General features: G+C 40.8%; 1 protein-coding gene across 2 annotated transcripts in view; it reads left to right on the top strand.

Annotated features, from left to right (window-relative positions):
- The window catches only part of anks1b (ankyrin repeat and sterile alpha motif domain containing 1B), a 164,032-nt gene that overhangs the window by 122,704 nt on the left and 26,728 nt on the right, over positions 1 to 14,600 (top strand). For both annotated transcript variants that reach the window (XM_029494747.1, XM_029494748.1), the window contains exons 18-19: positions 2,804 to 2,902; positions 4,293 to 4,445. In XM_029494747.1, the coding sequence (XP_029350607.1) occupies positions 2,804 to 2,902; positions 4,293 to 4,445 (252 nt within the window). The remainder of the gene's footprint in view (positions 1 to 2,803; positions 2,903 to 4,292; positions 4,446 to 14,600) is intronic.

Raw genomic sequence — 14,600 nt, forward strand, 5'->3', positions numbered from 1 at the left:
TGACACTGGAAAAGACAGGTTTGGAGAGAGAGAACAAACATTACGGAACTCCATCTTACCTTATCTGGAGCCCAATAGGGAACAATTATTCATGCCTTTGAATCTCCCCAACTATCTACTCTGCTCAATCTGAGCCATTACTCTTCTTTCAAGCTTTAGCACTGTAAGGTAGCACCAGCTCTGCTCGCTGCTCTATTCATCAGCACGGGAGCTGATCTATGAACCGCGTTCCCCTCACAGAGGACCTGACACACAGGTTGGGGAGGAGAATGTGGAAAGAATAAGTTTAGCCACAGGATGAGTCCAGTTAGTTGCAGGGACGGACTAATGGGGCCCTGGAGACGGGTCCTTCTAATAAGTCTGCTGCTGCATCTGACAGTTAAAAGGCTTGCTTTTTTTTTTTTCCTTCTGCAGTGAGTTGACATTTTAAACATTGATTCAGTGTAGAGAACATGCAAATGGCAAAACACTAATCCTGACTGGAAATGAACCAATCGTACGGATTAATAGAACATGTGTTTGGCTTCACAGGCCGCAGACAGGGATTAATAAACGGAGAAGAAAACTTGACATGGGAGGGCAGAGTGAGTCACTTCCAACATGGCGTTCAACCCTTCAAAATCAACAGGATGGGTGTATGGATTAATTTTAAATGCCTCAGGTAGTTATTCAATATGTTTATCAACTAAATGAAAGTTCAGATTAATGAATAGAGAAACACTGAGATGCCATATGTGGTACATCATGTAAGAGACTGCCAGCCACTTAGAGCAGCAAAGCAAGGTCTATTTCATTGATCGTATAAAATGTATGTCATGTTGAACTGTAAGCCAGACAAATAATTATAGATGTAGCCTTTATCAAAGTGGAATTATGGAAAATCATTGTGTCTTATCCATCTTATCTAATCACTGGTTTCTCCTGTCCTCAGAGGATGAACTCTCTTCATTTTCTGAACATTTCCTTCCGCCGGCTTTCTTCCCTTTTCCATGTTGTTCTATTTGCTCGTCAGGTTTTGACCAGTGTGTCCACTGAGGCTTATTGATGAACAAAAACTGTTTAGTAATTAAATGTGCAGTAAGATAAAAAAAATATATTTAGTAAGATGTATTTCACATTCACAGACCTCCAAAGAATTCCTGCTGTTACACTTCAACCCTTCTCATCAGATGCAGCACATGGACTAAACAGATTCAATTAGAAATCTAATTGAATATTCAGCATCTTCAATGCTAATGAGACATTTTTTTTAACAACACAAAACTTTAAATATGATTTAGGAAATGCAGCAAAACTATACGTGAGGATCAGCAGTGGAAAAATCTGGTGAATGGAACTGTACCATTGCTGGGGTGAAAACTAAACGACAGTTAATGTTTCTCCTTATCTAGAATTAAAATGTCACAGCCTCTGAGCACAATGTCCTTTTCGAGGGCACAGCAGTCCCCAGAGTCCACCCCTGGACAGCTGTGAGATAGCGAGAGGGAAAAGTAGATGGTGTATGTACATGGTATCGACCTGCTCTCTTTTTGTGTAACTCTTGGATGTTTCTCTGCACCAGTGTGTGTTTGTGTTTCTGTGTGTGTGTGGTCCTGAGACTGCCCCCAGGCTGGTCACACAACCCCTTTTCTTCCACAGTATTTTCTCCCTCATCATTTTGGTCATTGCCTTGCTTCACTTTTCACTTCGGTCACAATCTGTGCCTCTGATGGTATTTTTGGCCGAGTTGGCCTTTCTTTGTGCTGCAGCTCTCTGCCTGCACACTGCAGCTTTTCCCTTTCCTCACTGCGTTCCTTGTCTCCTCCATGTATCTGTCTGAATGATGACTTTCTTTCTGGCTCTCTGTTTGGGGAGGGGGGAGTTTCCTCAGGTTTCCCATTGGATTCATTAAAGGTGAATTAATGCAGTTTTGTTTTTTTTTCTTTCCTGATTCTTACTGTGACGCTACTATCTTTACTGCGTTGTTGTTGATAAGATGAGCAACAGACTCATCAGACAAGCTACAGCCTGTTTGGCACAGTCGTTCCTGTGGCAGCATTCACAGGTACCAACATCCTGTTGTGCCACTGAAGTTTGGAGTGTGTGTGCAGTTGGCATCACTGTTGTCTAGTGATGTTTACTGATGAGGATGTTGTTAATATTCCAAGTAAACATCAGGAGGTAACAATCAGCGCTGGAAGACAGACAAATAACAGCACTCTAAAATTGACTTTAATTCTGGTTGACATTTAAACTATTTTTCATGTGCTTTGTTTTGTGTTTGTTCTAAGTGATATTTCAATGACAGTTCTGAGATGCAGCCATGTTTTCATCTGGCAAAACAATTATCCAACTTGAAATTATTGAAGTTAAATTGAAGTTTAACCTGTTAACTACCAATCACATATACTCTACACATAACCAGTTTAAAAAAATTCTTAACACTTGATGTTTCATTTAATTGAATAGAAAACTCAACGGAGTCACATGAGACTGAATAGGTTTTCAGACCATCTTTAAAAGAATGAAAGACAAATCCCACCGGGACCTGCGGAAAGAAACAAAGCAATAAAATTCAAAAATCATCAGCAACACTGCATAGTTGCAGTCTCTTTTGAATAAAAGTATGTGTGTATGTAATGTGTACACATAATATAATAGTTGCTGATATCACAAACACCAGCTAAACTCTGATTTATTTAAAGAAGTTGTGAGTGATGTTGAGTTGTGATTTTTGATGCTATAGTCATACTATATGAAGCTGGACATTGTTGGCTGTGAGCGCAGAGATGCTAACCTTGGCTGTTGTTCTGTTGCTCTGCAGGGCAGTAATGTGGTGGAGGACCAGGACCTGCTGGAGATTGGGATCCTCAACTCTGCCCACAGACAACGTCTCCTGCAGGCCATACGGCTGCTGCCCAGGGTGAGAACTGCAGCCTCTCAAACACTCCCCACAACAACGATTTAGACAGCTCGTAGAAGACATGAAGAGCATCTGAGCTTTCTAATCTGGCTCTACAGGGCCAGTTTCACCAGTGAGAGATGTAAATATTTTTAGCTCATCTTCCCTTTTAGCTCCAGTCAGTCAGCTATGTTTAGTTCACTGTTTGGCTCAGTGTGTATTTATCTCCCCCTCCTAACTATATATCACTCTTTGAGATGCTAGTTGTAAGATGCACAAAGATGCATTCCTATAGATCACCACCTATAAAAGATGTGAAACGAAATGACAAGAAACAAGCTGGATTTGCTGAGACACTTTGAACTCCCACGTTGCAGATAAAGCAGCAGAGCTCCTGCTCCTGCGTAGTTCATCAGTAAAGAAAGGACCTGAGTCACTAACTTTGGAATTAAAGGACAGAACCGTGTCATAGGAGGGTTGTGCAGGCTACTCATGCATGTCGGGAGGGTCAAATACCTTTATATGTATGTGGGAAAGACTGACAGTGAGATCAAAAGTGTGACGCTGTAGGGAGGAAGAGCAGAAAAAAGGAGCCTGCAAAAGAGAAGACAGGCGGAAAAGGGAGACTCTTGGCTCAGAGATAAGCAGGCTTCATACAGACACTCAGGAAACTTTGATCTCCAGTCAGCACTTTCCCCCTTTCATATCCACTAAACTTTTCAAACACTGTAAAAAATTAAACCTTTCACTTCTGTGTCTGCCTTCACACACACGTGTGCACAGACAAATGTAGGCAAGCACTCTCAGCTCAAGGTGAAAGATGAGGGATGCTTGTGTGAAAGTGTTTTGACTGTAAAAATAAAAGTGAATGAATTATGAAGTGCTTCATGCATAAGTTAACTTACTCTAAGCAATAACTGCAATATGCTGCCTTTCTCAAAAGCCAGACTGAGAAAATACTCACGCACATTGTAGTTATTTTAATGGCCCAATGTGATCCCACAAGGCTGCTGCAGCAGATTCTGGAAAGAAAATGAAAAAGGTCCAAAGCAGCAACCAACTATAATAAAACCAGAACTTCAGCAGCTGTCGTGTTATATAAGAAATATGTACTTAGACTGTATTGTGGTTAGTATTTGTACAGAGTGACCCCTCAGACAGCAGCTGTTCAATGCTGCAGTGCTTCAGGTCAAAGTTACTAAAGAACCCGCCCAGCGTTTGTTCAGTGTTGCCACATTTATGGTGAGCAAATAAATATGACTGAGGGTGAGCAGGGTGAAATACACTTAGCAGTGCAGGATATCGATCTGACTTCTGAAGAGCTGCAAAAAGTCATAAATATTACCAAAAGTAAGGAACTTGAAAGGACACTTTTTTTACTCCAAATGTCTCCCTCCCATCCTCCCTGAAGGTGCGGCCTATCGGTTATGATGGCAACAACCCCACATCGGTGGCAGAGTGGCTGGAGTCGTTGGAGCTCGGTGATTACACCAAATCGTTCCTCATTAACGGTTACACCTCCATGGAGCTAGTCAAGAAGATCTGGGAGATTGAGCTCATCAATGTGAGTCTCACACTTCTGCCCCCCCCCCCCCCCCCCACCTCCTCCTTCCCAAGTGCACTGCTGAAAAACGTTCCTCTGAAATGATGAAACGTCTTAATTTGATCAAATGAACAAAAAAAAAACAAAAAACGACACATTCCCAGTTTAGCCAAAACCTTTTACAGCTAGTCTGTAACATTTTACAGACTCACTGACTGATATGTTCTCTTATTACAATGAACATAAGCATTCCCAGAAATACTTACAGCACAGTGTATATTAATCCATGGCTGAATGAAATTCTCTTTTTGCATTTTTAAAAAATGAAACTATATGTTAGTGACTTGAAGGCATTGTTGGTTTGGATGTTTTCACAGAATGTGCTGACAGTAAGAAAAATATAGCTTAAGCCATTCTTATCCTGCAACAAAGAAAGATATCTGTCAACAGAGCAGATTTCAATTTCATTTTTGCAAGTGATGCTTTTCCAGCCAAGAAATGGATCTTTCCAAACACATTTACTTTTGTAAAATAGGTTATAGCAGATAATTTTCCTTTGTAATAAAGGGCAGCGGTGTCACTGTGGAGGCTTTGTGGAGCCTCTTGTTGTGTGTGCTCATCTTTTACTTCCATGACAGAGTGAATTTGTATCTCCCACGCAGTATATTGCACTTCAGACACATGCATCAGTTCACACACAAGCTTGGTCCTTTGGCTTTTTATCTGAAACAAGGCTGAAGTTGATGTGAAAGTTTCCTCTGTGGGAAGGATGCTGAGGCCATAGTGTGCAGGAAGCCCATCAGGCATTTCTTCTCATTACTGTGCAGTGTGTGCTGGGAATACAAACAGGAAGGAGGTGCATTTTCTGCTGTTATATCATAACCTCCCTGCTTCCATTTTCATGCTGTTTCTCTCTCTCTCTTGTCTTGCTGCGCTTGCTGGTGATTTCCCGTTTGCACGAATAAAGAGCAAGTAGTTTACAGCTGCTTCTCTTTTATTGAATATCTCCTCTAAAGATCAGTAATAGTGGATGATGAGATTTGGCATTTGGGCTCCTCTGTTGTCACAAGTGGTACAGGTTTATGATTAAATTTTTACCAACATAAAATCTTCAGCAGAGACAGGATTTACTGCGGCCTGATCTCATTTGAGTGATGTGCTCCTTTAACGCTCAGAGTGAAACAAAATCATGCTCGATTGCAGAGGGCGCCTGTCTGGCTGATTGAAACGAAAGGAAAAGAGAGAGAAGAGAAGGGGTGTCTTTCCTTCCCAGTGGAGGATAAAGTGATAAAGTGATGAGTGATCAGCTGGAGGAGGTGGAGAGGGAGTTATATAAGCATGTGGGATGCAAGATGTTCCACAGCGCTGGGGATACCACCCACATGCTGTGCTTGTGTGCGTGTGTGTGTGTGTGTGTTTCTGGCTCCATATGTGACATAGGAAAAGTGTTAATACATGTCTGTGTTTATGTATGTATGTGGTTAAATGACTGCTGCGCACATATTGTCTACGTGTTATAAATGTAACTTATCTGCATATATGTTCCTTATCATGTTCCCAGTGTGAACTAAATGTCAAAGATGATATTGTAAAATAGCATTGGATCATCCTAATTAGTGGTGATGAAGCAGCTGTAGTGCAGATTGAAGCCACAAGAGGTTGCACAAGAACACAGTAGGTGAATTAAGTACATGAACATTTCAATTTTTCTTGGCTCCTTTGCCCCAGTTAAGACTTTAATGCAGCATTATTCTCAGTGACGTTTCAGATAAGATGGGAAAGACCACGAACTGTTTCCTGAGGACTTTGTAAAGTATGGGAATACAACTTTCAGCCACGTGTCCACACATTCAAGGGGTTGGACTCCAGACACCCCAGACAAACATTAGAGATACAGCTACAGGCTTAAACATACCGATAATTTATACAGCCAAGTTCACCCATCTGGGTGAACTATTTGTTTCTAAAAATCATCATAACTATTTATGCATGACTGTCGTCTGTCTTTATGACTTTCAGGGGAAGTATTAAAAATATTTGAGGGTGTGTGAGCGATGTGTGACTGTGTGTGTTTGTAAAGGCTTTTCTATAAAGCCTGTGCATCACTGCAGCAGTATCACTCAATAGTCTCCGGGGTGATGGAGAGGTCACCGCTGCCCTGAGAGAGAGGTGTGTGTGTGTGTGTGTGTGTGTGGAGATGGTGGCGTTAAGAAGAGAAGGACACTTAGATGTAAAAGAAAGGATGTGATGGAGGGAGAGACGGCGAACAAGACAAACAAAAAATAAACGTTGACCGCTGCTTTCATGCAGTGACTCGATAATCGCTACGGGCAACAGATGCTGTGGCGTTTAAGGAGAGAAAGAGGGAGTACCGAGCATTTGTTGGAGCCCTTTAAAATAGAAAGATACAAGTGTGTGTTTGTCTGTGTGTATAGATGTGTGTAGGTCTTTTAATGGAGCACATATGTGCCGTCCTGCTGTTGGGGGATTAGAGGAGCTTTCTCAAAACACCTTTTAATCCTACCTGTTCACACACAATATGCTGCACACAGTGAGCAGGTGCACCTCTCTCTGCAGTATAGTGTGTGTTTGTGTGTGCGTGCAGCTCTCAGGGTTTATGTCAGCAGGACAGTTTGACTCATCTGAGGCGCACCTGGTTCTGGTTAATTGTTATATTTAGTCCTTATGAAGAATACTAATGACTAAATCTGGTTTATTACAACGTGAGTCTTATTTTTGTGGGATTTGTCTTCATTTTTATGGTTTAGGATCATTTCTAATGTTCATCCTCTCACACATTTTACCAGCAGGGATTCTTATTAAAGAGCTGCTGTTCATCTTTGATTAAAGTTATTTAGAGTAAAGACTTTAATCGTTCTTTTTAAAATGTATTTTCCTTCACACTATGAGTGTCTCTAATTTATTAATAGTCTTCAGACTACTCAATCAGCCTTTTTATTTTTTCCCTCTAACTACACACGAATGTCCATTTTTCTTAACACTTTACCTGAAGGTAAAACTAGACATGGGAGTTTGAAGCGGACAGTTTAGCAATTACTGGCAAATATTTTTAATGATGTTGCGCATTGTTAAGCTACTGAAGTGGTAAGTAAAATCCTGGAGACCTGAAATGAAAACCCATTAAATTTATTTTAAATGGTCGCATTAAAATTAATAATGTAAAAGAATGAATCATTTAAACTGACCATGTGATATATTTTTTTACCTAACTGAACTAATCACAGGCTGAGGTAACATACTGTACCTTCATCTGATGGTGTTTACTTGCAGATTGGTTGATTGATAGTAAATAATCGTCAATACATTTTGTATTTAATTGATTAAATACACTTGGTGGTTACAGCATTTCTTGTAAATAGCCGATTGTATTCGAGAGCAGCACTTTCTGACTGACTTTGTCTTTGGGGAGCCACCATTTAACCTGCTTTGTTCCCTTAATGTTCCCCTTAGCCCAACCAAATTTAGAGGGCTATGTCAGGCACTTGAGAATGTAATAATGGGAAGACATTATGACTCTACCAGCTTGCTTTTAATATCACCAGTCTCTTGGTAAAATCTGCCAACTGTCTCGGGAATAATTCACTGTCAGAATCTCCATTGTGGATCAGCCCAGGTCATGAAAAGAGTGCTTATTTGGGAACACTGAGACACCTTATTGTGCAGCATGCTGTAAATTCAGAACACCAGTAACAATGTTGGGTATGTAGTAAACTGGATCAATATTGTATAAAATATATTGTAAAATAATTAATTTTATTGTAAAATAATAAAGCAAATATTGTATAAATATTTGCTTTATTATTTTTTTTTTTTCAAGGCAGCATAACTGTTTAAAAAAAAAAAAACTTTTCACAGCAAAATATGTATGTGTAGTGATTCCATATGTAGTGTTTTGTATGCGGCATTACTTATCTTGTTTTTCTTTTACTTGATGAAGTCCTGATTTACATATTCATTTCCCTGCAGTGCAGTGAGCCACAGACAAGCCCTGTAACGCTCCACATGGTGGTGCTGCTGCCTTTCAGTTCAATCAGACCATCCTGGTCGTGAGGTGAGGAAAGTATGAAGGTATAAAACCACTGCGTCAAAGCTGCAAATTGCTCTCATTTCAAGTGAGTCCTCAGAGAGCCCAGAGCGAAGCAATTAGAAATGGATTTCATTTTAGGAAGTCACGTTCATGACAGTAGAGTGCAGATAGTTTCCGGTCCTTCAGGAGTAATTCCCTTAATGTTTTCTAGATGAGTGGACGCTGATATCAGAGGAGTCAGTGTGCGTTTGTGTGTGAGTCTACATGCTGTGTGTCCTTTGTTACCTGTATATTGTATTTAAAGTGTGTGACAGAAGGTCAAAAGGATAGAAAGTTTTTCTCATTTTACATACATTTTTCCCTGGATATTTGTCCCTTCGTTTATTAAAGGACAACTGAGTCTGTGTAGCAGAATTACATAACATTTATGTATTATTGTGTTCCAATAGTGATACACATCACAAAATATGAATATTTAAACCAAGGCCTCACAGTTCATGGTTATGGTTTCCATACTGCTGGGAGCTGTTATCACAAAAGAAAACTTTTTACAGCAGGATATAATGTTTTTCTGCACTATAGCGACATGAGAAATCATACTGAATGAACTGTATGTATCATGTCATCATATTGTAAATTCAATACCTAAACTTTTTGTTGATGTATAATAATTGAAAGTTATTTCCGATCTTGTGACTACGTAGGCCTCCTATAGTCAGAGATGTAAAGATTTTTACAGGACAGTGAGTTGTGTGAAAGTCTGCTCTGGTTTACAGGTATTAATTGTTTAGTAGTATTTCATCATGGTTTTTACAGTAAATAGGAAAAATCCTTTATTCATTTACGCTCATCTCTTACATGTGAAGACCTGCTAGTGTGTGTGTGTGTGTGTGTATGTGTGTGTGTGATTCACCTGCAGGGCCTGACTTGTCTCTGCATTCCCGTCTTTGATTACAGCATACCATTTCAGGAGGAACCCACACACGCACACTTTCAGAAGTGGGAACTGTGTGTGTGTGTTTGTATGAGGGGTCCAAAGTAAATTGAGGACAGTCAGGAGAGTTCAGCCATTCTTCTACCGCTTGTACTTGGTTGCCATGGTGGCTACTAGTTACCATAGAGACAAGAGATATGTGCATTTGGTGTAAATAGATTTGAATGTGTTTGTGTGTGTTTGTGTAACAGATTACCTTTTCCTGACACTATTCCAAATAGTCCGTGTGTGTGTGTGTGTGTGTGTGTGTGTGTGTGTTCGTGCGTGATGTTCCAGTGCTTGTCACCTTCTTTGTCACCTCTCCAAATGGACAGATTGTCTCACATCCCAACACCAAATGCTTCCTGCCTTCATTAGGCACTGCAGGATTTAACTCCATACATCAGCAGTACTTACACACTCCTGCACGCACACTTCCATCGACTGGTTTACCTTTTCACGGCAGACAGACTCATACGTGTGCGCAGCTGTCACACACTTTTGTTGTACATGCGTGTGAGGATATGGTACTTTCACTTGCAGTCTGAGCTGGATCGGCAGTGGTGAATAGTGGCTGGTGTTAATTTTCGTGTGGGTGGATCTGCCTCAGGACTGCAGTGTACTTCACCGTCCCTGCCTGCCGATATCGTTCTGCTGCAGCCTTATTTGGCGTTGACGCTTCCTGTTGTAGCGCTCGCTGTGCTGGAGATGGTGTGGGAGGTGTCAGGAGAGAATGTGTGTGACCTCCTGCCCCTCGTGAGCACACCCTGAACCTGTGGCTTGTGAGTGCTGCTGCTGCACAAACAACAAGCTCACTTGTTAACAGCGAAAAATGATCCCTCCTTTGAATCTGCAGTGAATTGAGAAATTATTCAGACACCTTCACTTTTTTCACGTTTTCATCTCTGAGGCCTAAAGCCAAAGTCACCGGTGACCGCTTCCAATAAATCATTTTACCTTTGAATCAGAAATTCCCTATTTTATGAATTTTACCACTTAAAATTAGCAGAATGGGCTTCCAAGTTCTGTTGAATTTAAATGGCAGACGTCTCCCAAGTACATCGATTATTCATCCTGGAACTTTCATATCACATATCACATCATCATCTGCTGTTAAAAGATGAACTTTGAGTGCACTTCATGAAAAGACTGAGTGCACGACATTCACAATTTCTGATCATGTAATCTGATCAAAAGCTTCAAAGCCACTTCTTAAATGGACTTGAATGACATTGTCTTCTCAAGGTCAAAAGTGAGCTCTGAAACGTATCGCTCAATGTCATTACTAAAGATCTAATAGTAGAAAATAGATAAATATAAAGGCATAAAGGAATGTGGATTTAATGGTTTCTCTCGTATATTTGCATCTCTCTTAAGATTTATGGTTAGTTGCAATAAAGGAACAAATTGTTTTCCGCACTTCTTTCCTTGAATTTTAAACTACAAACTTAAGTGCATCTGTAAGTTTAAATCTGTAGTGTAGTTTTTTTTTTTTTTTCCCCTCCCTGGAGGGTTTTTTTTTTTTTTTTTTACTGTGTCTCCGGTTTATCCTCCTGGATCACGTCAGTAGAGTCTCACAAAGACAGAAATAGTTAGAATGACGTCAAGCTTTGTGGGTTGGATTTCACTCATTTGACCTGACACGCATGCAGATATACACCATCATACATGAACACACATGCATGCTTAATATAAAGTATCAAAACACACACTCTCATACTCATTCTGCAAAAACCTGTTCAGTGGTGATGTTGCTCTGAGGAGCAGACCCCCAAAGCAACATTGCTAAAGACTAACTGTGAGCAGAGAAGTTGGAATTTCTCTGAGCCATTTCCTGGAGAAATGTCTAAACCTGTCTGTCTTTGAGGCTAAACAGAATAATGCGACGTATTTCTGAGTAATAACAGTTATAAAGTGGAAGGGCTTTATAAGTCCAGTTCGTTTTTCACAGACATTATGAGGTGATTTACATTTGGAGGGTTCCTAAGACTTGGATTGGCATCAGGCTCTCCTGGTTGAGGGGATTTATGGGGGCCTGAGTGTTAGGGTGCTAACCAAGAACGGCAAAGGTGTTGGGTCACATCCAGCTCAGGGTGTTTCTTTCATATGACACCTTGTTTGTTTTAATTCTTTCCACTGCTGGCTATCTAAGCAGGGTAGACTTCTGTTTGAATACACAAGATAATAAACTGCATCCAACACGGTTTGCTTATTCACATAAAAATGACACGTATTAATTCTGGTTAACTTTTGGGTGATATCAGCTGGTTAATGAGGTGTTTGATGCCAAATAGCAAGAATGAGGTCTGAATTTTCAATATCTCTGACCTCTAACTCTCTCTGGCTGGACTGTCTATAGCAACAATAATAGATAATGGAGCATTTTGTTACACCAAACTGACTCATACTTCTCAAAAACCTTAAAATACTTTCAACGGATAGACATAACATAGAGTCATAATGGTGATAAATTACCAGGCCACTCCTTTGCCTCCATTTTAAGGATTTCAACACAGGAATGAATCAAACATTTGAAGATAAACATGTACTTATTTTCCTTCCAGTGAGAGGATCGATGTCACACAGCAGCCTTTATGGTGAATGTGAAGCTCCAGCCAGCTGCTTGTTGGATTAGTTCAGTATAAATAGTGGAAAGTGCTCACCAAATGTTGTGCTTTGTTTGTTTAATCTGACTAAAATGTGAAGTGTAAAAACATCAAATTGTGGTTTGTGCCAAATTTTTGGCTAGAACCAGAAACCTTTAGTCGTCAAACAGACTGTAGTGTTGCCAGATAACAGTGGGGACGCTTTCTCCTGGATCCTCCATGTTTCCAGCCTCTGACATCTGATCCAACTCACGGTAATAAAGTGAATAAAGGTATTAGTGAAGATCTCTTTCAAACAAATCAGGCAGCAGTGGCTCCTCCATGTGTTCTTAGTGCCATATAATGATGACGATACTGCTCTTGTTGAACTCTCTCAACTCATGCAGCACACAAACACACATTCACACTTCTTCTGAGCCAGCACGAGCTCGTCTCTGTGCGAGCCCTGCGTCTCCATAGTGACAAGATGGAGAGGAGGGGGAAATGTAAACTGGGTAGAAAGAGAGTGAGAGCAGAGAGTGATTGTGTATGTGGAGAGAGAGAGAGTGAAAGAGAGAGAGAGAGCGAGCAAGCGCTCAGGCAGAGACATGCAGGAGATGTAGTCTGGTTGCCGCAAGCTGAAGAAAGAGGAGGAGTTGGTGAGCGCTGGAAAGCCTGGAAAGCTGCAGACAGAGTGAGTGTGAGAGAAAGGAAGACAAAAGCTGGTTGTGAGGAGGCGAGAGCTGAAGCTAGAAAAGTGTGGATAGACAGAAGGAGAGGCAGGAGGGGAGAAAGAAGCACTTATCTTGGACAGTAAGGAGAAAGAGACCAAACTGAAGACGACTCAGCCTTTCATTTGGAGTGATCCCATCTTGGGGAGAGGTAAGCCTACTGGGAGACGGGATGAGGATGTAAAACAAAGGAGAATAAAAGGGAGGAAATACGATCGTGAGCTTGGAACCTTTTCTTCTTCGGTTGCTGTTTTAGTCATGCATCTTTGATCTGGATGCTCTGCGAGGCTACAATACAGTTACTACAATACAAGAAACACTTTAATGGCGCTCAATCAAACCTGCTGACTAGGCTAATTTACCGGCTGTGTGACTCTGTGTGTGCAGTAAACATTTTTGTGCATTTAGTGTGTAGGAGTCTGTACTTGGGCCACCTGAGAGAATGAGCTCAGTGATAGAGCATCGATCGTGTTCTTCTAAAACATGAATTTCCTGCGAAGTCTCTCTATTCCGCCAGTAGAAAAAGCAGAGAGATGGGAAAATTCAATTAAGTTACTTTTCTTAGTTACACAATAGGCTGCTCTGAAGGAGAGCGATTCACTTGTGCGTTTTCTTGAGCATGCAGACACTGGACCCAGTTGTCCTGTTTGCACATGTCTGAAGACTTTCAGGAGAGAATAAAGTCCAAAAAGCCCCCCCCCCCCCCCCCCAAAAAAAAAAAACCTCAAAACCAAACTGTTGTCTGAGTGAAATGAATTATGGGGAAAAGCAGCTGTTTTAATTCTATTTAAATACAATCACTGCCCTAATTTATGTCCTATCCTCATTTGCATGTGTGAAGATACTCACTACAAACATGGCAAGAGAAGTGAAATCCGGGACAAGACAGAAAAAAATGTAATGCCTCCTTAAGTGAGGGGTTTTGGAAGGCTTAAGGTTTGTTTGGAAATCTGTCCACGTATAAAAATGTGCTCAAGCTAACTATATATTTTTATATTTAAGTGATAATCACTTAATGGGAAATGGAAAACCACCGTCACATTTTCTGAAGTCCTAATTTTCCCCTTTGTCCAACCAGCACCTACCGGAAGAGTTTGACCATTGACGCAGAGCAGGTTCGACCAGTTATTAAGTGTGTGGGGTTCACTTTTCCACCAGAACGGTGAAGGTTTCGAAGCTGTGTTCAATACAGACATTAAAGATGATGCTTAGAAATCTATTTAATATTGAATTATATTGGAGCACATGGTGATTGTTTAAACCCGTGACTGGTTTTGGTTGGATCACATCCTTTAAGCATCAGGTCATTCCAAAGGGTTTGCATACTTTTTTTTTTTTTCTCACCACTGTAAGTAGAGTGAAAAGACGGGACAGGTCCCAGCAGGAAGAAGGAGAGAGGTATTATTCTCCTCCCAGGTGCTGAGGAATAAACCAGACAGACAGAAGGATCGAGCTCGAAATCCTTATAGATGCTGTTTACTTCCAACGCTAGTCCATCAATCATAATCCAGCCTGCTGTTCATCAAATCGTCACTGCGGCGAGTCATTGCAATAGATTCCTCTTCAGTGACCAGTTTTAGTCAGAAGGCAGCGCACAGAAACAGCATGATGGATGACCTGTAGACAAAGTCTTTTAATCTATAGTAGCTGCAGTGTTGATGCAACATCACTTTGTTTATGTTCCCAGCCCTTTAGGAAAGACAGCAGGTTCAGCTGCAGTGTGCTGTGTCATCTTTTTTTTTTTTTTTTTTTTTTTTTTTAGGAAGCCCTGACATGATTCAGAGAATTCGCACCTCTGTTTCACACCGTTCAGTCATTACATGATGAGAGGAGAGAGCT

Source organism: Echeneis naucrates, chromosome 23 (assembly GCF_900963305.1).
Source record: "Echeneis naucrates chromosome 23, fEcheNa1.1, whole genome shotgun sequence".
Taxonomy (NCBI): Eukaryota; Metazoa; Chordata; class Actinopteri; order Carangiformes; family Echeneidae; genus Echeneis; species Echeneis naucrates.